The sequence below is a fragment of the Leptidea sinapis genome, chromosome 41 (assembly GCF_905404315.1).
Source record: "Leptidea sinapis chromosome 41, ilLepSina1.1, whole genome shotgun sequence".
NCBI lineage: Eukaryota > Metazoa > Arthropoda > Insecta > Lepidoptera > Pieridae > Leptidea > Leptidea sinapis.
The window spans coordinates 6,522,419-6,550,061 of NC_066305.1; the positions used below are offsets into that span (position 1 = coordinate 6,522,419).

Sequence of the window (27,643 nt, forward strand, 5' to 3'; positions counted from 1 at the left end):
ATAAGTATTATTGAATTTAAATTCTTTGAATAAGTTTAACATGTTTTATTGATGGCCGGAAAGTACACACACATAGCAGAGTTTTTGAGCAGGTACTTTTTATAAGAACAATTCGTTTATTACAGTAATTATCAATTTGCATTGTCACAGATACTAAAACAAGTAGCACAAAATTATCAGGCTTACAGTTTTTTTAATGAAAATAAGAAACAAGACGAGCAGGACGTTCAGCTGATGGCAATGGATATGCCCTACCCATTACAATGCAGTGCCGCTCAGGATTCTTGAAAAACCAAAAAATTCTGAGTGGCACTACAATTGTGCTCATGACCATGAGACATAAGTCTATTTTGCCCAGTAATTTCACTAACTACGGCGCCCTTCAGACAGACACACAGTAATGTTTACACATTACTGCTTCACAGCAGAAATAGGCGCCGTTGTGGTACCTTACCTGGTGCCGTGGTGGTTTAGGAGTCCATCGCGGACAAACAACGTGACACGTAATTTATGTATGTTAAAATGTTGCATATAATCTTTTCTTTGCCAAATTCCACCTTCGCACAACACGCTACAAATTAGGATATCATCCCCAGCATCTGGATGTGTGGCGTGGAAAACTACGGTGCGGTTTTCAAGGAACATTTTTCCACTTACATCGAAGCTGTGTACATGAACATCTTCGTGTAATTTTTCCAGGACGATACGATATGGGTACCTTCAAAAAGTACGTACACCTTTCTTAAAGGCCGGCCACATTCCTGTGATTCCTCTAGTGTTGTCAGGAGAATCTCAGCGGCGGTGATCACCTAACATCACGTGACCTGGACGCTCGATTGTCCTGCTCTTCCATAAAAACATATATTATGATATTAGTAGTGCTTGAAATTACTAAAGTATTGATTAATGTTATTATTTTCAGAGTATGACGGAGCAACGGAGATTTCCAACGTAACCGCCCACAAGAAGATAATGTCGGGTTCAGAAAATGATGGTCAAGTCGAGGCTTACTGCATGCCTGCTGGACTGGAGTTTCAGAGAGCTTACGCGAGAATCCACGGCTATATCGCGCTAATCATTTGTGTTCTTGGCTCTATTGCTAATTCCGTGAACATAGCTGTGCTAAGTCGAAAAGAAATGACATCTACAACCAACTCAATACTTACTGCCCTAGCCGTAGCCGACCTATTAGTAATGCTTGACTACATACCGTTCTCATTACACACATATATCAAAATAGGCACTGAGCTTAATCGAAACTCCTACGCGTGGGCTGTCTTCGTGTATTTCCACTCAATATTCAGTCAAACGTTTCATACTGTTTCTATCTGGCTAACCATCACACTGGCAGTCTGGAGATACATCGCAATAAAGTTTCCACAGAAAAACCGAACTCTCTGCAATAAACAGAACACTAGAATTGCGATTGCTTTGGCATATGCAGTGTGTCCGATAGCATGTCTTCCAATTTATTTCGCGATGAACATTCAAGAGGTGACTGGGGCTGGAACAAATTTCAACAATACAGGGAATAATAGCAGTTGGAATATTACCGAAGCGAGAGAGCCGGTGTACGCTTTGACTATGACAAATAATAAAGCCTTGTTGACTGCAATATTTTGGATCTACAGTGTGTTTTTAAAACTGATACCGTGCTTGATGCTTTCCATATTGAGTATATGTTTGATATCGAAAATGAAGTCCAGTGACAGAAGGCGACAGAAGTTGTTAAACAAGTCTGCGATTGTATCGAATGAGGTAAATGTTTCATTCATTTTCTATATACACATATTAATAAATTCTTTATGAAAACTTAAATAAAATATCTATCAATTAAAACTATTTAAACGTTGATTAAGGATTGGTCTCCGTTGCGTTCCAGCTTGATACCGCACTACGTAAGAACATTAGCTTTTTTATTACAGCAACGATTAGATGCTTGTGTGCGCGGCATCTTGACACTCAATAGCATATTTCAAATTTTGTAACTTATATAGGCTTCGTGTTATTTTACATAGAAATTAATAAAATACAAAATACTTACTGATGATATGTGAGCCCCGTGTCTTTCTTATTTCTTGTTCTTATTCTTTTTATAAATTTTTACTACGCAACTCGGTATTTTAGTTTCAATTATTAGCAAAGTTTAACAGACATGCAGGGCACGTCAACGTCACACATTGTTCGAGACTGGCTCGAGTACGCCCACTTGGGCGTAGTATTACTTGCCGCACTTGCGACTACAGCTGCGGTATCGAATTTTAGCGCAGCGGATACCAATCCTTAATCTAAGACTTCATAAATGGTACTCTCTATAATAAATTACATAAAATATTTATCTTGTAAAACTATTTACTTAAATTAATTAATTACAAGAAGTAAATATCATTAATATCGCAGTCGGCGGGTAAGGCAATTTCTTTCTATAATTATTATATCTGATGATTTAAATAATTGATCATGATCCGTGAAATTTTTTATGAAAATAAGGGACGAGACGAGCAGGACTTTCAGCTGATGGTAATTGATACGCCCTGCCAATTGCAGTGCGGCTCAAGATTCTTGAAAGACCCAAAAATTCTGAGTGGCACTACAACTGCGCTCGTCACCTTGTGACATAAGATGTTAAGTCTCATTTGCCCAATTACACTAGCTACGGCGCCATTCAGACCGAAACACAGTAGTAATGCTTACGCATTACTGCTTCACGGCAGAAATAGGTGCCGTTGTGGTACTCGTAATCTAGCCGGCATCGTTTTGCAAAGGAGCCTCGCACTGGTAAAGTTTCTAGGCAAGCCCAGTCAATGTTCTACCCCGAAAGACAAACAGTCCAGAAAATCAAAAGACATCATTCCGTCTTTGTCACATAATTTTAGAACGTTCGCTCGACTTAGCTTCTAGAAAGTTTCTCATCTTCCATCTCTTTCCAGACATCATGGCGGTTTTGTCATGTATCCGCCTCTAAGTTCTAGAAAAGTCGAGAAAATGTTGCCTTTACCCGTCTTCCTAACAATATGTCAAATGGCGCAGGAAATAAAATATAAGTCTGAATCTCAAAAAAAAAAATTTTGGAATGTCGTTAATAATAAAGTAATTAAAGCGATAATTGTAAGTTGTACTATATTAATATTAAAATATGTATTACATAATAATAGTTATTAATGTGTGAATGTACTTTGGATAACACAAATTCAAACATTATTGTTCAAACTAACATTTTCCAACGTCAAAACGTACAACCCACCGAATAAAAAAGTATATTACGTGATAACAAAATTGGAAAACATTTAAAGACAGCTTCCATTGAAATAATATTGTAAAGGTAGCGAGTGTACAACGGTACATTAAACACGTAATCGCTCTCAATTCACACGTAAAATGCTGACAAATATCGCACACAATATAACAGAGCTTTTAACATCCATTTCTATCGCTTAGCGCCCATTTGTACACTTGAAAAGTATGCGACTATTCTATACGCCTTTCGAATAGGAATTCGAATTGTTGAAAAGGCTATTTTTATAACTGTTTGGCAGAATATTGTCAGCTTTTACCGGACGCAACACGAAGCAAGTGCCCTTTTCTGATCACATCGCCTATGCGGTACAGCTAGAAAATATTCGAACCATTTCTATATCAGTGAGAAGCTTCTAGACAAAAGCGTCCCCAAAGATTTTCAAGACGATCGGTCTTAAGCTGCCCTCATCCATCCTGTTCCGGTAACCTTGACCAGATCATCGGTCCATGTTGGGAGGCCTTTGTCCAGCAGTGGACGTTTTCCGTCTGATGATGATGCTAAATAATATTATTCTATTCTATTCAATTCTGTTTTTATGTCCAAATAAAAGCTAGTAACACAACATAAAATACTTTCACAATATTAGTTTGAATCTCATTCAGATAGAAATGTTGTAATAATTAAATTGATGCCTATCCTCCAGCATATATACCTACAGCATATTGTTACGTATATTATAAAGATTTTTTAAAAGTATATTGAGTGATATCGGGTGACAATAATGTATTTATATGTTGATAGTTCCCTAAAGCAAATTATTGTTATAGCTGTCGTAAAACTGGCCCAGCTCATAAACATTGTATCCCGCAATAGGGATATTACGAGACCTTTAAATCATCACAGATATTATAAAAAAACCTAAATAATGATAAAATGGAGTATGATCGTTAATTATAAAATAATGGTAACTATTATGGATAGTATTTTCTTTGATTAACGCGAGTGTTCCACATTTAAATAAAACACTTTTAAAGGATTAAAACTAGTGTAATTGTAACTGTTTTTACATTCGATTTTTGCGTAAAAGTTACATTTTTAATATAGTTAAATTGGCTTAACTTGGGTTAATTAAAAAACATGTAAATTTTACGCAAATCTAACGCGTTTTAATCCTTTAAAAGTGTTTTCACTTTCCATCACTTGAGCCTTTTGCCCGTTGGCCACTCTTATTTAAAAAAAATTACTAGAATTAAATAATCATAGTAATAGTGATGCATTGAGCTGTGAGCCATTGGATGCTTGTTTTATAATTTGTGGCAGCATGACTAAAAAAAAGGCACATTTCACCTATAACTATGAATGTAGTTACAAACCTACCTTGGCTGACACCGACTTCTCCTTTTTTGAAATCAGTTAAAATAGCAATAATCATAATTAAAATCAATTGCACGAGCGTGATTGATGTTGTGGTGTGACTAAATAAGTAATTTTGGCTATTCTTAAAAGTGCTATTTTGGAACAATTTAAAAAAATTATCAGAATGAACTAATTTTCATTTAAAATACACAATTTACTCGTTTCGAAATATCTCAATTCGTTGTAAATGAATAAAATTAGGTTAAAATCAAATATCCAGTTCGCTCTTGTTATATTCGGAACAATATCACAAATCAAATTCACATTAATTAGCACTTCAATCAATCTCTAAAATCCATGTCACATTCACGAGCCGCACGAGTATCAACTTTAATGAATGTTTTAATTAAACAGGGTGAAAAGGTTCGTCTGAACGAGGATGGCAAGCGTGTGTCGGCAGGCGGGCGTACGGACCGAACTACGAGGATGTTGCTAGCTCTCCTCGGATTGTTCCTCGCTACAGAACTACCACAAGCTCTATTTGGACTTTTAACGGCAATCGCTCCACATTTATTCCAAATATGTTATTATGCGTTTGGTAAGTATTAAGATTCATCGGTTCATAATATAATTTACAAATTCCATTAGAGTTGTACTACACGGCCTATCCCTCTCCCGTTCCCCTTTCACCCCTTCGCGCTTGTCTTCTTGTTGCGCTAGTACGGTTTGCAGTTTCATTACCGTTGGGAACATGTCGTGATATTTCCGCGCTATCAACTGCTTTGTTTATGAAGTTTTCATTGTTACGTTTTGATTTTTATTGTAAATAGTTCTAATAGTTTCTGTTGTTCTGTGTCGCTATAATAGTACTGTCAGAAAGATAAATACGTTTCTTACATAACCCAAATTCTTTCATTGATTTTTCATCATTATAATAATAATAATCAGCGTGACAACACAACACCTTGATATCAGTTTATAAAACTGAATATATAAATCGTTGTTTATCTTATACTAGCTGATACCCCGCGACGTCGTTCGCGTACGTATTTTTACATCTTGGATTACATTACTGGACTTTTAGTAGGGTTCCTAATTTTTTGAAAATGTAATTCAAATTCAAATTCAAATATTTTTATTCAAAATAGGATTTATAATCACTTATTGAACGTCAAAATCTACCACCCATTCAAAAGAGACTGCCTCAGACCTGAGAAGAATGGGCGCAAGAAACTCAGCGGGCTTTTTTTTTTATATATAATATGGATTACAATGTAATATCGTACAATAAACATTAATAATTAAAGAGCCTGAGGGTGTTCGCTTTATGCTATAATAACCTTTCCCACACAAACGTTTTTTAACAATTCTTTTAAATTTCGTAACACATTTGTTTTGTACATTTTCTGGGATCATATTGTAGAAGCATATACATCCCCCAACAAAAGACTTACTAACTCGACCCAACCGAGTAGTAGGCATAACAAGTTTATGTTTGTTCCTCGTGTTAACATTATGAATGTCACAGTTTCTAGAAAATTCCTCAATGTGCTTATGAACATACAAAACATTATCAAAAATGTATTGAGAAGCAACAGTCAAAATGTTTATTTCTTTAAATTTTTCTCTTTATGATTCTTTAGGACCTAGGTTATAAATCGCGCGAATAGCCCTCTTCTGCAGCACAAAGACAGTATTAATATCGGCCGCACTGCCCCATAACAATATACCATAGGACATAATACTATGAAAATAACTAAAGTATACTAATCTCGCCGTATCTATGTCAGTTAACCTTCTGATTTTCTTAACCGCATATGCTGCAGAACTAAGCCTATTCGCCAATCCTCCAAGAGTAATGCCAAGAAATATAGCAGATTCCACTGGTTTTACCACCTCTCCATTAAAATATTCGCATCTACATTTTTGACATTTGGCGCGGTGAATATAGCCTGAGTGTTATACAACCAAACCCAACAGTGAAAGAATTATTCAAATCGATTCAGAAGTTGCGGAGCCTATTCAATGCAAACAAACAAACAATCAAATCTTTCCTCTTTATAATATTAGTATAGATATAAAATTCTCGTGTTATGTTATGTCGTGTTATGTTAGTTACCTTACTCCTCCGAAACAGCTTTACTGATTTTTACCAAATGTTATATGCATATTCAGTAGGTCTGAGTCGGCTAATATCTATTTATCATCCCCCTAAATGTTAAGGGTGGTTGTTAAAATGTTAACCCCTAAATTTTATTTTTATTTTATTGGACGTAATTTTATTGTTTTTATTTTTTTATGATACAACATTAAAAAATACATACAACCCTAAATTTTCAACCCTCTACGATCAACCCCTATTTTTGTATCGCGATTTTTATATTATGTTGTTCCATCCACAAATCCGCTATAGAGTTTTAAAATAACAATGGATCAATACTTACAATAATTATTGTAGTATGATAAATTTGGTAGGTCTGAGAATCGGTTGCATCTACTTTTTACACCTCAAAATTTTTTTTATTACTTTATATAGCAATACAACGTTTGCTGAGTCAGCTAGTTTATAAATAATAATATCCTACTGAGGCTTGTTTTGGACACCGTAGTAAAGCGACGATGTGACGTCATCGACGTCAGGTCCAGAGACAATGTAACTGAGTAGTAATTGTGATTGCTCAACAAATTTATTCTTTTCAAATTTGGAACATACTGAAACTTTTTCGCTTTAGGCATTTATCCCACTGCCGGCGACTTTTATCGCTCCAGAAACGTACAACATATTTATTATTATTATTTAATAGTTGATCACTGAGTTTTCACACCATAGACTTACAATATACTAGCGTATATACCAACAAAGGGTGTGAAAGAGAAGAGCATGTCAAACGGTAATACAGCATACATTATCAAATCAAAATTGGTCTCTTCATCGGTCTATCATGTCGTCTTAGCGCTAGTATTTTCTAAGTCTAAGCTTCACACTTCCATTAAGTCTACTAGTTTGTCGTGCGACCAAGATAATATTTGCGATGTACGCTAAGAGGGCAAGTTTAGAAATACGCCCGCAAAAGCAAGCCCAGCTACAAAACGATCGGAACTATACTCACTTCTAGCTGCTCGCTTACTAGTTTCTAGTTTATAGCTCAACCTACTTTCCGTTCATCGCTGGCGGTGGAACAAGTGCCTAAATAACGTTCTTAAGTCAAGAGATTAAAAATAAATATAGCTTAGTGTTTACCGTCATTAAGACGCGTAAAGATTTTAATAAAATATATTTTTAAAAGATTTAACCAAATGTAATTATATGAATTTTTGGAAAGACTAACAACCACCTACCCGTGACCATGCAGTCTGTAGAACTTGCGATATATTGTTTTTATTATTTTGAGGTGATAACGTCTTTTATATCGATAAATGCCAGCTGCACGCACGAAAAAGTGTCACGTTCACGTTGAGCTAAGCGTGCAAGCGAGAGCGCGGAACAAGCGATAGAGTGGCAAAATCTATCAATCGGCCTAAGCGCTCGGCTTGCGACGCATCTTGTTCTTTGACTACTAAAATAGTAGCATCGGTCGGAGAGTGTACATAAGTTATGTTACATGATAACATGAAAGAAATTTTAAATATAATTCAAATAAACTTCATGTTACATGAATATAAATGGTATGGTTAAATACGTAAATGAATCATGATTTGTTTTCAAAATTATAAATCTACTTCGAACTGTTTAAGCTTTTCTTTGAAGTTATCTTAAGGCTTAGTTATTAAAACAAGTTCTTTCGTAACTCAGCTTTAAGATTATATAACCATAAAAGGGTTGCTAACGCTAAATACAGTTTGATCCCCGAGCAACCATAAATTTCAACAAACTTGTAAATAGTTGCATAACTGTTTCTCAAGATAGTTTAACTGTTTCCTACTCAAATTCTATAGAATCAACGTCAAGAAAATATGAACCAAATAGAATAGTTTCTCAATGTTTTTAGACAATACATCTAGTCTATTTATTCTTATAAATATGTTTTGTTATTATTTCTACTAAAAAGGCACAGGTTTTCAGTTCTTTTGCATTTTAAAATATTTTATAAAAGTTTTGTCCGTAGCTATGTAATGAATACATATGATCTTTACCCATCTTAAGACGTTCTATATCTTTTACATAGACAATTTGTTATATTTTAAAGTGATAGATGCCCTCACTTCTGGGATTGATTACACAAATAAAATGTGAAAAGAGAATTTATGAACGATGCAGGACTCAAACTCGCGACCTCTTGCGTTCCGTGTACGCGAGCCGTATGTCTTCGACATAGCCAACTGTTTGAGTGACGCATCGTTGATAAATCTCTTATGTTTTCTTCAACTCACAGGTTGTGGCTTTATCTATTATTCATCTTCACTCGCACGGAACGCAAGAGGTCACGAATTCGAGTCCCACATCATTCATAAATTTTGTTTACAAATCTAATTTATGTACGTTCTGTGTACTTAAAAATTTGCACAAGCATCAAGGAACAATAATAATACAATGATTTGATTGCTAAAGCAATAAGTTTGCACACCGGGATAATTAAAACAGGTGACCCGTACGCTCGTTTGTCCTCCTATTCCATTTAAAAAAAAACCATATCGACACACGACATAAGAGAATATCGAGCCATACACCATTACTTATGGCGCTGTTTCTGAGTAGACTTTATCATCGCTATAAAAAGGCATATAAGGCATTTATTTTCTCAAAATTGATTCCTTTAGAATAATTTTTGATGCCATTTCTAATAACTACTAAATACTACTACCACTTTGGAAACAAATGGCGCTCTGAGAAAGAAGAAGCGGCGCAAGAAACTCTCCCAGCATTCTTTTTTTGCGTTCTTTTCAATAAAAATATACAATATTGATTATACGAACGCTCAATATTTCAAAAAATTACTATCTCCTTATAAAAGCGAATTTATTAAAACTATTACTTACTTTCTTTTTTGCATATATGATACGTGATTTCTCCGCAAATCGTGAACGGATTTAAGTAGTTTTACCCTTTTCTAAATATATTTGAAGTCAGTTTTTATTTCTCAACATTTTTTAGTTTGCTTATAATTTAGATATATAGGTATATTATATGTACTGATGTTAATTGAATGTGTGAAATATATAGACAAAGAAATAATGATGTTTACTAAATTTATTAGAGAAATAATAGTAACAAATACATAAAAGAATTGAAGAACATAATAGGCACAGCACACGCTTTGAGCCCTCGGGTTCTTAAGAAACGTCTGGATGATGCCACAGTTCTTTCACGTTTTCAAATGTAAACTTAAAAGTTGACTCAGTGAGCGCTCTTTCCACTTTTATAGTGAATTTATTAAGTAATTGTTACGCTATGATGATTAGGTTTGCTTATTAAGAGTAAAAATCCAAACTTATGGTATGGAGTAGCCAAGAATTTTTGTATGTAAGAATACTATGGGGTGGCCTATTTTATGGCGAATAGTTTTATGATGCGATGTTTATTCAACCCCTTGGACTCCTCACATGCTTCCTCGGAATATAGAGAGTTGCCAAACGTGTTTGTATATATCAAGGGAATGTATCATATGGGGATGCCCTATTTGAAAGCGAAAAGTTTCAATATTGTGTCACAGTTAGATACGATTTGGACCACAATGTCACAGCAGGGGCAAAAAATGTATGTTAAGTATCTTAAGCTCCTCACAGGCTTCAGTGGTATGACAGCATGTGTGCCTGATGTGTGAAGGCTTTTGCATTCCATTTTTTTTTCAAGGTCCACAAACACATAATACACGTATCAATTCATAAAGTTATAACACAAAGTCCAAAAATCGTGTTTCTGCAGTTACAGGTGAACACATATACATACAAACAATTTAATTGATAATTATATAAAAGTAAATTGAAATTATTGCGGATACACGGTTTGTTCATTGACGGATGCCCCATTGAGAGTGAAATGTTTTAATCTCGTTTCACGTCACGCCAAATTTTATCGTTTTTTGATGCGACATGGCTCATAGCAGATTTTGTCGGTTTAAATTGAGGCAAACCATCTGATCCATTACGTTATAGATTATATTATATTTTTAGTTTGTTGGTGGTATTTGCACATTTCCTTGTATACTTAAAAGAGTATATATTTATTAGCACCTGTATCATGGCTTCGTAAAGTTGTTTAACGCGCGGAAATACCTCAATATCCACAAAAAATGGTTTCTTAGAGAGTCGATGTGTACAAAGAATTTTGAACCGAATAGAATATTTATATATAATTTGAAATATCCAATAAAAACTTTGGAAGTTGCTTCCCAAAAATAAACTTTGGAGTTAAAAATCTCCGAATTTTCAGCTATAACAATATTCTTTTTTTTTAAAGAATTTAATAGAATTAGTACTTTTCTAAAACTTAAACCGAACAATTCTTCAATTTAATACTTAAATTTTAAATAAACAAAAGAAAATCAGTAAAATAAATTCCCATTTGCAGCTTAGCCATATGATCAACATAAATACTGTAGGATTGGGTGTAGCGTCTACAATCCTAGTCAGTCCGCGCCTTAAGCTCATGAGTGACGGTGATCACTTAACATTATTAATTATTCTTCTCACTTAGTGAGAAGTATCCTGGAGTATTGCTCAGTGATTTGGTCTCCAACTTATAATGTTCACCGTGATAGAATAGAGTCAATTCAGCGGCGGTTTGAAAGAGTTCTATGTAGCAGGTTGGGTGTTAGACGTAAAATTCCCGAATACTCTTAGCGCTTACGTAAATTTAACTTGCATAGTCTTAGTAAGCGAAGATGGTTAAGCGATCTGTGCGTATTCAATGTCTATTTTCGATCAATTCCTCAAATAATAATGTATCGCATAACAACCCGATTATGAGAATATGTAGAGATTTTAATTGCTGATTTTGATATATTCCTTACAAATATACACTTGTTTAAAAATACTCATTATAAAACTTGCTAGTTTACGTAAAATAATATAATGTTTAACTTAAATTTCATTAAAATATAATTTCTGTTGTGTCCACTTATTATATTTTTACTGTATTTGGTGAATGATGTGTACAATTTTAATTAGATCTCAGGATCACAAAAATGATGCTGTACTTGTTATTAGATGATAGTGTTATCTGTAACTGTACCTAATTGTAAATAAATAAATAAAAATCAGGTACAAGTACTTCTTATTCAATAAGAATATTGGTTACGAAGGATCTATGCTATACTAACGATACTATGTAGTAGGTTGTCACTGACATGTTACATAAGTGGAAAACAAGCTTTATTCTACCAAAGCCATCACAACATCCTGGAAATGATTGGCGTTCACATACAAGTACGTCAAATAACAACCTGATTAGGATGTGAGAGATTCCGGAAGAATAAGATATCTATTGTGCTCTTGACATCACATGTTTTTCGGCAAATACGTCACTACATTCTAGGGATGTCAATTATTTTTTCTTTCTTTTTATATATCATCGTTAGAAAAAATTTATATAATACTTATTTCAAAATAGTTCAGCGTAAGTAAAATATGTATTGTTCGTTTTAATTAATTTCTACTTTACTTTATAGATACTAATTATACTGTAATTTTTTTTTTTTATGAAAATAGGGACGAGATAAGTAGGACGTTCAGCTGATGGTAATTGATACGCCCTGCCGATTACAATGCAGTGCCGCTCAAAATTATTGAAAAACCCAAAAACTCTGAGCGGCACTACAACTGCGCTCGTCACCTTGAGACATAAGATGTTAAGTCTCATTTGCCCAGTAATTTCACTAGCTACGGCGCCCTTCAGATCGAAACACGGTAATGCTTACACATCCACAAATATGTACCCATAACCTAGTCGGCATCCGGTGCAAATGAGCCTCCCACTGTTTATCTTAGTTCTTAAGTTGCACAATTAAAATTTAAAAATTAACTCTTTAATTTTTTTTCTCTAAATTAACACTTAGATTTAGCATTTATTTTCTCAAAATTGATTCCTTTAGAATTCTTTTTGATGTCATTTCTAATATACTAGATACTACTACCGCTTCGGAAACAAATGGCACTTTGAGAGAGAAGAAGCGGCGCAAGAAAGTCTTCAACATATTATTTATTTACAAATGTTTATAAAGATAATGTAAATGTCAAATAACTCGCTGAGCAAATATGATGGAAGCTGCTTATTATAAAAATTAATTAATAATTTAATTCCCTCTAATATATTATATTATTATTATTTACTATACTGTGCATGTAAATACTGGTAAAGGAAAACCATGATGTACAGCGAAGAGAAACAGTTGAGAAATATGATGAAAAATGAAATATTAAATCCAACGTAGGTTTCCCGGAGGAACGGAGTATAAATAAAAATAAATTTGGTAAAGGTCAACTTTTCCAAAGTGGTAACCAAAAGGATGCTACAATAGATTATGACTCATATTGAATAGCACACAGGCGTCCAAAAAAACCGAACGAATTATGATGCAATGCGAATTATCAATGTATGTTTACTATGCGAAAAACCCTTTGGTTAAATACTTTTCTTTTCATTCATTACCGATAACTGATATTTAAATTTAATTTCCATCACACTACACAATTGGACAATCTTTGGTTTACGCGGTGCAATCGATAGGTACCTAATTTTATTTTCGTATGGCAAATGGAACTTTACCATATTTGCGTCGGAACCTACCTAAAATAGAACAATAGTTTTTTGATCTAGTTGTCTGTTATTTAAAAATTGTTTTATTACGAGTCTTTCCCAGGCTCATACGCACTACAGTAGACCATGGTTCGCAATCTCAATCACTAGCTGAAAGGCCTCTGAAAATGGCACCGTAGTTAACATGTGCCAGATTATAGATTAACCTTTTAAAGATGAGATTGGCATCCCTATCATATCTACAAACATCAAACAATAGATTCATATCGTGAAAACGCGTAATGTCTGTGTTAGGGTTGGTACCTAGCTTTACGTAAAAAATATATTTGTTATCTCATCTCAACATTCATCGCGAATCATGATTATCCATTTTTGTTTATGTCAAAATTGTTTCGGATTTACTTTCAAATGCAAAAAAATTGAATTAAAAAAATATATTTATGTTATGTATATATGTATTATTTTTACACGCTTTTTATTAGCTTCACCTGTATATTATATGTTGTTTGAAAACGACTCATTTGGGCACCACTTGACTCACTTTGAACGGGCCGGATTTCATTCAAACTAACAAAAGATTTATCGATGTCATGTATTGTCAATTATACATTAATTTGATAAAATTATTCCATTTTTCAATTTGCAAAATAAGATTTTTGTAAATTTAGGAAATTTTTTCAACTATCGTCAATAAGGAATTGATATTCATTTTAAATTTCAACCAAAGCGTATTTTTTAGTTTTTTTATACTATTTTTATTTTATAACTATTATTATTATATTATTTTACTATTTTTATTTTTATAAGTATAGTTAACACGTTATTAATTATTCTTATTAACATAAAACACATTTGTATATTCTTATTTTTTCAGTTATAAGCCGGACATATTATTTCAAAATATTTGCAATGTATAGATTGTCTGCATTGTCCAATTTGTTTTACACAATTTCAATATTTCCGAAAAATCCAATTTCCCATGACTAAAATGATCTCTGTCTATTAAGTTGAAATATAAACGTGGGTTTATTTCTCAATTTCCTAAATAGCATTTCATCGGGTATAAATTTTTCTTGAAGTAAGTTTTCGTTTAAGAAATACTTGAATACTAAGTCTGGATTGTAAGAACGAGTATTTTGCGATGTCAGGTCGTGTCTCTGGATTCAATATAACATAATTGATTTTTTTTCTATGAGAAGGGCCAAACGGATATAAGGTTCAAATGATGGGAAGTGATGATGGAATCGCCCATGAACATCAGTTACACTTGTAGTTTTATGTATTTTCGTAGATTTTGGATTTTATTGCAATTAAAATGCAGCTTGATGTATTTAGCAAAAGAAAAACAATATGCATAAACAACCTCTATTACATACAAAATAAAAAGGCGATGAAACATTGCTACTTTATACAATCAGGAAAAAGAATTGAATGTTATTAATAATTAATAGGCGCGAACATAATCCTCCCGTCCTTGAAAGACTAGGACTTTCCAGACTGTAGTTTAGATGGTGTTGGCAAGGGACACAGTCCGACGAGTAGACGGCGAACGGTGCCTCGTTCAGTTTTGATTTGTGCTACACGGTGTATTCCATCTTTGCCAGAGAACAGCGTCGTCACACGACCAAGTCACCAGTTTAGCGGACACACATTGTCTTCTTGAAGAAGCACCAGATGTCCATGGTCTCGTAGATCGCTGTAAGCTTGAAGGTCCGTAGGTTATAGGTTTATTTATTTATTTAGATTTACCAGTGGCTATTTACAATATTACAATATTACATTTAAAATTATGCTAAGGTACAAACGGTTTAAGGTAATCATGGGCCACTATCAGCAACTCGACATCTACAGTGCGCCTATTTTGGGTGGTCGAGTGGGCGGCTAACCCTGCCATCCCATTTCCTCAAGGTAGTTTATCAGACCTCTGATGTCACCTATGACCTCGGAGAAAGTCCTCGGTAACGCCAGGTATTTGGTCCGGTATTAAGCCACACTCTTGTACTCCAGAAAGATGTTTGCGATCGTCTCTTCTACCTCCATGCCCTGCACAGTGGATTGTCGGCGACAACTATACTAAACCGATACTTGTTATAAGGGGTAATGACCCATTATTACATGAGTTATTTTACGTAAACGTGGGAGTTTTACCAGCTTGCAAGAGAGCTTGAAGTCTGTTTGAGCCTCTTTTGACTTTTCTGCACCGACTAACTTCAGTCCAGTTTTTATTACGTAGTTCCTTGGTATGTTGTCGTATGACTGATATAGGTCATCTAGGAGGGGGGGGGACAATTGTATCTGGTCATATTGCTACCATCTCCTTCTGGCCACTATGATATTTTATCTAATTAATATTTACTTGGTTGTTGTCTAATTCATATTGGTTCGGGAACACTACAGCCGGTAATGGATTCTACAAAATTCTACTATTGGCTGTGCAAAGAAAAAATGGTCGTAGAATGTCATCTATTAAGCTTGTTTGTAATTATATACTTTTTAATTAATGTAACATAAAATTAAGTTTCAAATGCTTAATTAAAGTAAAAAGTGCCTACTGAAAAGTTTCTAAAAGCGTCTCGCCATGAAAGTTCCGAGGAACTCAAAGATTTAAAAGTGGTATCAAATTGAATCCCAGTTTGTTTATTTAGGTTCTCTGAACTCGGTTTGAGTAGAGAAATGAGAAATATAAATACATGTAAGTTATAAATACGTTAACGTGATACAGAACAAGTCTTAGCGGTCTTTATTAAAATGATATAGAAAACAAAATGATAGCTAAAAATACGCTTTAAAAGTAAAAGATTCTTTTAAAATATAAACTCCACTGGATTGTAATTACCAGTTCTGTGCTTATAATAATGTTTTAATTACAAAATCTCATCTCTTTCGCAGGTATTTTATTTTTTTTTGCATTTTCAAATTAAACTACTTGTTGATATGATTTGGTAAATTATTAGGAACGTGGTTATATCCTAACCTAACTATAATCCCAATAGCGTAACGGTCTTGATCTCTCACGTAGCGGTAGAGCCTAACGCAGCACTTTTCTTATCAGTCGACCCTCCCGGTCGACATATTAATGTAACCATAGTAATTGGTAACATAGTTTTAAGTTTCATTTTGCATTTGTATTAAATGTTAAATTAATCAGTCTTGCATTAAATTCTGTAAGTTTGGATCGTTAATAACAAAACCTTTTTTGGATTCCTAAAATATATTCATTTTTATTTCAATTCTTAAAAAACCAATTGTTCGCTTCCGTAATCTAACTACGTATATATAATTATTATGATTATGTTTAATTGTAAACACTATATGATAGCTTAGATTAAGGATTGGTCTCCGCTGCTCTCCAACTAGACACAGCACTACTTAGGTAGTGTTCTTAGGAACAGTAGCTTTTTTATTACGGCAACTATTAGATGCTTGTGTGCGTGGCTTCTTTAAAATTTTTAAACATACGCTTCATATTATTTTACATTAAAATTAATAGAATCCAAAATACTTACTAACGATATGTGATCCCAGTGTCATTCTTGTAGCATTATTTTTACAAGGTTTTACTACGCAACCCGGTATTTTAGTTTCAATTATTAGCAAAGTTTAACAGAACATGTAACATGACAACGTCACACATTGTTCGAGACTGGCTCGAGTACGCCCACTTGGGCGTAGTATTCGTTGCCGCAGTTAACGTTGATAGTAATGAAAACGTTAAGAAACTTCACTTTATTGATAATAATCAAAAGTCTATATTCCATAAAAGTGACATCCTCAAACTTTTGATTGAATTCGATAAACATTACGACCTAAGTCGTAGACACGATTCTCCAAACCAACATAAACTTGTACAATACAGCGATATAGATGTACGTGATCGAAATTATGTTACCTACGAACTCGTGTAGTCAGGAAGATAATGTCAATGGACGTTTTTATGAATTTTTCATGGGCTTATAAGGGTATTACGTGGCCGGTGGCAAAATAATAAATTTTATATATCTCTCTGACTCATGAATCGAATTCTTGAAATATTATTGGCCTAGTATTTTCACTAATCTTTAATATTTATAATGGAATTCGTATGCTTGTTTTAATGATAATATATCATCGTCAGTTTCTTTTACTTATACAGGTCGAAAGGTTTGAGTTATTTTGGTGAGTTATATGGGATGGCTATTACATACATTGTATAAAATATAATGTAAATTGCTGAAACTGCACGTATATATATTTAAAAGAGTGGCAATGAGTTTCTTTCCAATTCTTCTCTTACAGTTCAACTTTTCTGAAGCGTTGGTAAAATATTTGACATTTTTGAGTGTCATTTTGACCTAAGTGTATAAATGATTTTTCTTTCTATTATATTCATTGAATCATAGAAGTGTGTCGCCTTCGAGATGAGTGTAAGAGTTGTTTTAATTTAAATTATATATATATATATACATATTTTTCATTTACGAAAATAAAGGATGAGACGAACAGGACCTTCAGCTGATGGTAATTGATACGCCATACCCGCATTACAATGCAGTGTCCCTCAGGATTTTTGAAAATCCAAAAATTCTGAGCGACACTACAGTTGCGCTTGTCACTTCGAGACATAAGTTAATGTTAAGTCTCATTTGCCCAGTAATTTCACTAACTACGACACTCTTCAGACCGAAACATTACTGTATGTTTACATAGTACTCCTTCACGGCAGAAATGAGCGCCATTGTGGTATCCATAATCTAGCCGGCATCCGGATGTTTCTACCGTGCGTCACTAAGCATGTGTCATCGGCAAATTGGTATACAGAGCCTCTCGTGAATATGTTACACATTTCGTTGACGTAAGTTAAATATTCGGTAGGGCCCAATATTGAGCCCTGTGCGGTGCCTCTCAGCGTAGGTATTTGATCACTGTCTTGGCCATTAATGCGCACGACGGTGTTTCGGTTGCTGTGATAGTAGAACCACTCCAGCAAGGGCCCCTGTATACCTGCCTGGCTGAGCTTTGAAAATAGCGTGTGATATCGTAGTGTATCAAATGCTTTAATGAAGTCAACAAAAACAACCAGCACCTGGTAACGGTTGTTCAGTTGCTGGTTAACCTCATTGACAAAGGTTGATAACAGCTGAGAGGTATTTCGACCTTTTTGGAAACCATATTGTTTATCATTTATTATGTGATTATTAGCAAGGAAACTCGTTATTTCATTTCCGATATACCTCTCAACTATCTTATCAATACACGGCAATATAGTAATCGGTCTATAGTTATTTATGCCATTGTATGCGCCTTTTTTGTGAATTGGCCTAATTATAGGTATTTTTAACTGATCTGGGTACGAGGACGTGGAAATACACGCATTAATAAGGTGTGTAATTACCGGCGCTATTTCTGAGCTCATACATAACAAATCTCTTACCTGTATGTTGTCAATACCAGGGCTTTTTTTTATTCAATTGGTGTAAAATTTTAAAAATAACATCCTTAGTTGCCTTTTTTAGCCTCATGGACACAGTCGGTTCTTGGCAGTACGACCCACCGTGTAATAGTTGAGTGTTACAAGTAGAACAGATATTTTTTAAATTATCTTCAAAACCGTAGGCAAAAGTATTACAGATTGCTCCTGTTGCAATGTTAAATTGCTTAGAAATTACGTCATCTATTGTCTTGCAAACCCTGCCGCAGATGTTGTTTATTATTTCCCACACTCTCTTCTGGTTAGTGAAATTATTTAGGATTTTATTTTTAAAATAATAATTATTTCTAGTTTTTTCCATGTACTTTTTAGTTTGGTTTCTATATTTATTATATAATAGCCTGTTTTCTTTATTTTTTTCGTCCAATTTGCAGATTTTTAACAGCTCTAACCTTTTTTTACTCATGCTAATAACACGATTATTAACCCATTTACATTTTTGTCGTTTCCCTTCTTTTATTTTACATTTCTTCATGCACTTATTATATATACTTCACAATATTTATCTGTTATAAATTTTAGAATATCGCGCGGGTAAACAAGATCTAAGGCAGGGCTCCAGTCTATTTCTCGCAATTCACATTCTAATAAATTATTATTTAACTTATTTACAAACCTATTCGCTGAGTTCTTTATCTTTGAGCTACGCACTATAATAGAACCGGTTATGTAGTGGTCGGCGATCGCATTGTTTATCACAGCCGTATGCACCTCTTGATGTGAAGTCGCACGCAAAAATATATGGTCTATACACGATTTCCTTAATAAGTCACCTTTATTTTCAACACGATTGTATTGCGTAATACCACAGTCTAATCCTACCTCACTCATGGAGTCCAAGTACTGGTTGCGTATCGGGTTATGGTCGCATAAATTAATGTTCATATCACCTATAAGTAAATAAGATTTCTCACTTGGGTACAGTTCGACTATACGCTTAATCTCTTGAATAAATAACGTTTTATTAAGGTTAGAGGGCCTATACACTGCACAAAGGCCCAGTCTTGTTTTATAGGATGTCTCGATTTCACCTATGATGCACTCGAAGTAGCATGTAGGTATGGTGTGTCTCGTGAAGCTCAGGCTGTTATGAATGTACGCTATTACGCCGCCACCTCGCCTATGCGCTCGAAGTTCTGTATGCATATCGTAGTTATCTAGTTGAAAAAGATTTTTACATTCATCCTTAATGTTAACCTCCGTAAGTATGATAACATGTATTGTGTGCTGGCAGGTAGACACTATACATAGTACACTCAAGGCTGGCAAAGTTTTTTATCATTGAGCGTATGTTAACATGTAATATACATAGATGGTTAAAGTTTTTTAGTTGAATTTTATCAGAAAATGCATTCCAGTCATCATATGTGTTCTCTAAAATTAACGTATCCACTTATCTGTTATGAGGATGGTTACACTAATCACGGTGCTACGTAGGTAGGTAGATTAAATCAAGGCGCATTCTTCGTGTTTTCCGTTTGAAGTACAAGATTTTTTATATCATTTTCGCATCGAATATTTTCAACTTTTTCGTTTTCTGACCGTCTTGCTAATATCTTGCCGTTAGTAAACCATACAAACTTAAAAATTTCCGTGTCCTTTAAGCTCGTTCTAGCCTTCCACAGGAGATACGACATATGAGGTGAAAGAAGCTCGCGAATATATATTTTTATATTATTATATTACAATATCCATAATTTATATTTGTATGCATTATTTGCACATTTTGTCCAAATTCTGAAAATAAATGTTTATTCAATAAATAGTCATCGTTATCTGGAAAAAAATCGTAATATTTTATTTTATCATTATGACATATTTAGTTCCTATCACAATATGTTCTTTTCTGCATATTACTTTTACAAAATAATGTCGATGTTTCACATCTGCCAGGCGTCCCGTGACGGCTCACATTTTTTATCTCAAGTGGGAGATAGACTGAATATTGGGAACGGCCGTTAGTCAATGTCTCAAACTGACCAGCGCAATTGCGAAACCGCCTGAAATTTTCAATTCATTCAAGAATCCTGAGCACTGCTGCAATGGGCAGAGATACTTACCATCAGGTGGGTCTTGCATCTCTCGTCACTTTCTCTCGTAAAAAGCCAATACGTAACTCCATAAGTGGTTTGAAACAGCTGAACGAAATGTTACACACAGTACTTTAAAATAATAGATACTTTTCAATCGTTAAATTGCAAATTAACACATAAAAAGTGTCAAAACATTTGCTAAGTTGCTGCGTCCATTGTAATTCAACATTATGGTGCTCCGATTTATAAACTTCTGTGATCTATGCACGACAGTTGAACAAATTAGTTCGAGTTAGGGCGCGGTTTTGTTGCAGAGTTAATGAATATCGATTGTTGTGACGTCTTACAAATACCTAATTACAAATTAGTTGGTTGGTTTTTTTAATCTTCTTGACTTTATTTATTTTTGGTAAACAGATATTTAAAACATTGACAAAAATATATAAAAGATGTACTAATATACATATTATGTGTGAAGTCAAATAAGAGGACAATAAAAAAAAACTTACAAAACTTTAGGAAAAAACAAACGGATTTTTGCTAAACTTAATGAAATTATATTTAAAATTCCTGTGCTGGATAGGACTTTTAAATACTTGAGAGTTTTGAATGAGAGGATAAAATAATAATACATCTCTCGCACTAGATTTTCATTCAGAATTAGAAGCATTTTCATTTATTACAAAAATAATACAATTATCTTTACAAAAATAACAAAACTATGTCATGTTAAATAGTATTAAACAGTTAATAATTTTTCATACAATTTTCTCAATAGTCCCTAGAACTTGACTCTCATAAGCGTACAAATTGTACCTAAATTATTAAAGGAATTTCATATCATTCTAGCATTGACAGACTTTAGTAAATCTGTAGTACCTACAGTAAACTTATCGGCCAATATATCGGTGCATGTGGTAGTTACTAAGTATAACCTGCTATTAAGAATTAAACAACTTTCATATTATCGTGTAATAAACGATATATGATCTGATACAATGCATAAAACATCAAATTAACTGATATTACAAATCGGAAAATTTATACTCGACGATATAATATTAAAAGCGCATATTTATGACTCTGACCTAACCATAAAGCGGGTGTCATATTTGCGAGCATTTTGTGGCGGTCCTCTGCCTAGGTTTCCATTTTGTAATGTAAAGGGATTCGAATATTTATGTCGTTGAGAAATTTATTCACATTTATAAAGCGGATAAATTATTAGCGTCATTTATAACAGCTCATACAGATGAGCTGTGACACAGAATTTGTAAAACGACAATACAGATTGTCGTAAGATTCTGTGCTTTTTATGCTCCAATATTTGGCAATAATTACTGTTTGAATTGACGTGGGCTAAACCTTGTATGCAACTTATCAAAATTATAACAGACTTAAAAAAAAGTCGGAGGATCTGAAATCATCAGTTTCATCAATCAGAGTTCTTAATATTTTTTATGAGTATATCTAAAGGGCAGACTTTTGATAAATTTTTATGATCCATTTGACCCTATGCGCTTAAATTTTGTTATTCAATTACGAATATCCAGATATTTTAGACAGGTGTTATTTTAATTTGTTACCGATCATTCGTTTGTTCTCAAGAAACTTTTTTTAAAATAATAAATAAATATTTATAAATATTTTACATACATACTTTCATTCTCGGTGTTGATATGACATAAGTACTTTCAAAACAGAACTAGCCAGCAATCACAGTTGATGATGATATAAATATTTTAGCTTCAGGTGATTCATGGGCCAATCTGTTCTTTGATTCAAAAAAGATCAAACTCAATTCAAAAAATTGCACTAATGACATAGTTATATCATATGGCAGGCCTTGGGTTAATCATCACTCAAGAAAAGTTGAGCTTTGAGATGAAAGAGAATAAGAAAACACTGCACAACACTAGTAAGAACATGATAAACATTGTCAATATTTGTTCAACAACAGTGTACTTTAAACTGGAGTAATGTTTCATCAGCGAGCAACACATACAGCTAGATAAGGGAGATCATTAATAAAAATAAGGAATAGAAATGGTCCTAAAATGGACCCCTGTGGAACTTCAATTTTAACGATTGATCTAGAAGAATTGCGTGGTAGCTGACATTTTTTAGATGTAGTATGGATCTTTATCGTTTCAGAGCGCTGAATATACGTACAAACTACCACTACGACAGCCTAAGGCTAGTTGACAGGTAAACTCCAATGCTAGAATAGAAACGAAAAAAAATATTCAAATCCGATAGAAAGATTCAGAGGTTAGTACTTTCAAACAAACAATAAACTTTTCAGCCTTATTGCTTTATAATATTAGCATAAACTTGAGAAGGATCAGGATAATATGTGCGTAATTTGTCACGACACTGTCAGAATTCAATGCCTTGGGTCGTGTAGATCCGAGATGACAGACAATTTTCGCTTTTGTATAATAGATCGCTGTCCAAATTTGATGTAATCTATATCTGTCAAGTCGATCACATGTGCATGTTATGCCTTTTCGAGCAATTGCCTACTCGGGACAGGGATCCGTACCAATTAAACGACTATACAATATTCGAGAATATTACTTAAGAACGGTAGCTAGTGAAATTACTGGGATGAAACTACATACCTAATTACTTTGGTAGATACTATAAATAGCTTAATGCATTAATTGTTGTTAAATTTCTTAAAAATCACTCGCAGGCACGGAGTTAAGTAAAACCATAATATTTGTGGTTCGATTATAACCTCAAAAAATACTTTTTTTTAATATTTTTTTTCTGCAGCTACTCCGCTTTAAAAATAACATCATGTGATGACAAATATACAACATAATTATTTTCCGATGCACTTTGTTCCAGGGCGAATAATACATGTAACATGTACACCTATATACTACACAATAGAAAACAATATTTTCGCTAACAGGATTTTACTCCAAAAATACCCGAGAAATAAATTTTATCAAAATTGGATTTCGATTAGCAAAATTAGCTAAAATATCATCTTACAATCTTAAAAGAATTAATAAAAATGTTTACTTGTTTATATCCAATATTCTAGCTGACTCTTTCCGCATATCCCGAGGGAAGTTATCAATGTGATGTTGACATTTCATTAAATTGAAAATACACCAAACGAAACATTAATAATGTCTGGAATTTTTTCGTCGCACACCTATTGGATATTTGATGGATAACTGTTTAAGACATTTTCCCATCAAATTGGATCTGATATATCTTAAAGAGTACTCCGCTCAAGGCAAACGAATATTTACCAAAGTTTCTCTATTTACTTTTACTGACGAATCCATTACTTTACGAAGATTATTTTTACTTATTGTCTAATATCGGAATTGAAATATTCGAGACATTTTTATCTTTTCTGTTCAGATAATATTAAGAATGTTTATTTCTTTTATCTCAAATAACTACAAATATACAACTAGACTCACCATCACGCTCAAAAATTGTCTGAAGCAAAACTCTGTTTACGCATCTATTGGGTAGAGCTTTCGTTCAGTTCTGTTTCTACTGTGCTTTGAATACAACGCCACGCAATGACAAAGTAGAGTTCATTGAAAAACTATCCAAATAACAGCATATCCAAATTTAAAAAGGATGGAGTGTCGTCCAGATACGTGCCACTTAAAATTAACAAAATTATGGTATTTACTTAAGGATTTTAATCATTTTGCTAAATAATTACATTTCTTGTGGTTTTATTTGTTGAATAATTTAAAACTAGCTGACCCGGCAAACGTTGTATTGCCATTTAAATTATTTTTAGTGTCCGACCGTTTCTTCTGCGATTTTTTACCACCTTTTTGAGAAAGGCTTTTCATTTTTCATTTGTTAATATAATATAACTCCCAAAAAATGTGGCTTTCTATTGATAACAGAAATTTTAAATTGGGTTTAGTAGATCCAGAGATTATCAATGTTAGAAAATATTTTCTTTTGTCAATATAATTTTAAATAATTTTGCTATTCGGTACGGAAACAAATCCAACAAATTAAAAATCAGTCCAGCCGTTCTCCAGTTATAAGTGTTCGAACAACTTCCAATTTTATGACTATACGTCACTCGGATACAAGAACAGCATGTCTTCAGTTCGAGTCCCGCATCGTTCATAAATATCTTTTTCAAATTTTATTTATATATAAATCCTAGAAGTGAGGGTTATCACATTAAAAACATAACAAATTGTTTAGATTTGCAAGAGCGACATTTCAGGTCAATTTCCTAAAATGCAAATACTGGGGTTGAGCAGGTTAGCAAATGTAAAGTAAATCCTGTAGATGAAGCCACAACCTGAAAGTTGAACAAAACATACAAGATTTTATGACGATACGTTACTCGAACGGTTAGCTCAGTTGCAAGAGTACTCGCACGGAACGCGAGAGGTCGTGGGTTCGAGTCCAGCATCGTTCATAAAATTTTGTTTTCAAATATTATTTGTGAATAAAAGCAGCGTTGCCAGGATCATTCAGGTACCACGATTAACGCCCGTTTGCGACTATGCCGCATGGACAAGACGTTGCTTCTCTCGACCATATTTTAACATAGGTCGGAAGTAAAAGCCCCCTGATGCCGCTACAAGTAAAATTTACAGAACAAAAACTAAAAATAAATTTCTAAATATGGCGAGTATTTTTATAGCAACATTATGTCCTCTAGGTTAGTATAAGTTAAAATATCATGAAGACATTTTTCGACACTTGATACCTACTGAAAGTTATCAAAATATTGGATTGGCATCGATGCTTGAACGTGTGCAAATTGCCAAGAAGGCCGTCTTAATACAGTGGAATTGACGTACGTTGTAAGATTCCATCACATACAACCGTATAGAGGCATCGACTCTTACCACGGAGCCCACCGCCCGTAACGTTCCAATGTGTTTTCGATTTTCGAATTCACGGATGTTTTTTTGACACCTTATAATTCAACGCTCTCTGGTATCATAATAGGGTATACCGCGTTGATCAAATGCCATCAGTTGTATGACATTGTATGCTCGATTGTAGCCATCTATTTAAAACATATAAAATCATAATTTAGAATTCAAATCTGTTATTCAACTTCGCGTGATATTGATAGAGCATTAATTTCAACGAAACAAAGTTTCATAACAGAATATGGGTAATAATTAGCTATTTTAATCAACTATAAAACAGGTACGGTAAAATATTTTGCGTACAATTAAACCAAATAGAGTTTTTCACTTAAGCTTTGTTAATTACACTTATTAATAACAAACGTTTCATTATGGACTTTGTGGCTACGAACATTCGTATTCCATAGTATTTTCTTTTTCTTTGACTAACGCGAGTATTACACATTTAAATAAAACACTGTTTAGAGGATTAAAAAAAAGTCAAGTTAACTAGAATAATAATAAAAACCCATAGTAACCTTTACGCAAATATTATCTAATGGTAAAACACAGTTACAATAACACGCGATTTAATCCTTTAAAAAATGTATTTTTTTTCGTATTCCAACTCACCGGCTCGCTATGCACGGCGGGTTCAGCCGCGTATTTCACCATTTTTGTCATAAAATGTCTATGGTGGCTTATGTAGAAGAAAAAACTCAAACTCAAAAATTATTCATTCATGTAGATCAAAAATTACACTAATGAATATCATTTACATCCGCTTAGGAAATTTTCAGCTTTAATGAAAGAGAATAAGAAATTACTGCACAACTCTAATAAGAGCATTGTTCACATCGTCACAATGCGATAGTAATCTTTTGTAAGTTAAATGATATCATTGGTTTATATCCTAAAATTGTACCCTGTGGAACCACAATTTTCATGACTGATCCAGGAAACCGCTTCCGATTTTACCTTACTGTAACACAGTAGTGGTTCTTTACACAGAATTACGGGTAGGACAACAGCGGTGCCTTTTTTTGCTGATAACTAGTAGTAATTTGCAAGCACTATATGTTTGAAGGGCGCCGTAGCAAGTGAAATTACTGGGATAATGAGACTTAACAGCTTATGTCGATACTTCCTAAGTCTCTTATGTATCCTGATTCCACGGGACAATTTCCTTTGCAGAAAAGCTTTAGCATGAATTATTGTAGAGTTATAAAATTGTATTTTTTTGTAGGTGAAGTGATGGACTTAATGGCTTTGGTGGGCTCCGCTGTGAACTTTGTCCTGTACTGCAGCATGAGCCGGCAGTTCCGATCGACGTTCACAAGACTGGCTCGTAAGGTGCTTCCGATGCCAACTCGTAACGAGAGGGAACCATTCACTACCACATCAACGGTCAAAACGTAGCAACACCGTGGAGCAGTGACGTCAGCTGCAATCGTTTAAAACGAAAAAAAAGATGGAAAACATTTTTATTTATTTTATATAAGAGGGAGAAAACGGGCAAGAGTCACACGTGATGGAACACAATGAGGCAACCGCCTATGGACATCCAGAAGACCAGGGATCAAGAGTTGCGTTGCCGACCTTCAATGTATTAAGGAAATATTTAATAATTCAGAACTACAACGCGAATAGAGGTCCAGAGTATCTTAATAAATGTATGCCTCATGTTTAAAAAGAATACTCTATGAAATAGGAAAACAAGGCTTAAAAATTATTAGTTGAAATAGTATAAAAATCATGACAACGTATATAATTAAGATAATGAAACTTTATAATGATTTATATGGACAAAAATCGAAGATGAATTAGCAGGAGACATTTATAGGAATGTAAAATGTATGTTTATGTAGGATGTAGGTGATTTATTTTCAAGACGATGAGTGAAAAGTGATTTTCAAGATTTTGGTACATATTTCAGAAAGAGTCTCAATCAGTTCTAAATACATAAATGTGAGGTTACAC

The 27,643-nt window shown here is 33.8% G+C and overlaps 1 protein-coding gene across 1 annotated transcript; it reads left to right on the forward strand.

The window, feature by feature from the left end:
• The first annotated feature begins 943 nt into the window (after window positions 1-943).
• LOC126976614 (G-protein coupled receptor dmsr-1-like) lies at window positions 944-27,317 on the forward strand. The gene is made up of 3 exons (XM_050825086.1): window positions 944-1,758; window positions 5,009-5,192; window positions 26,910-27,317. Exons 1-3 carry the CDS (start codon window positions 973-975, stop codon window positions 27,080-27,082), a joined length of 1,143 nt encoding a protein of 380 aa, XP_050681043.1. The 5' UTR covers window positions 944-972; the 3' UTR covers window positions 27,083-27,317.
• Window positions 27,318-27,643: the final 326 nt, after the last annotated feature.

Excerpts from the sequence above, each read along its gene's own strand:
- LOC126976614 (XM_050825086.1), top strand. The coding sequence starts at position 973 with ATGTCGGGTTCAGAAAATGATGGTCAAGTCGAGGCTTACTGCATGCCT. Across the intron at positions 1,759-5,008 it reads CTGCGATTGTATCGAATGAG|GGTGAAAAGGTTCGTCTGAA; the intron begins GTAAATGTTTCA and ends TTAATTAAACAG. Across the intron at positions 5,193-26,909 it reads AATATGTTATTATGCGTTTG|GTGAAGTGATGGACTTAATG; the intron begins GTAAGTATTAAG and ends ATTTTTTTGTAG.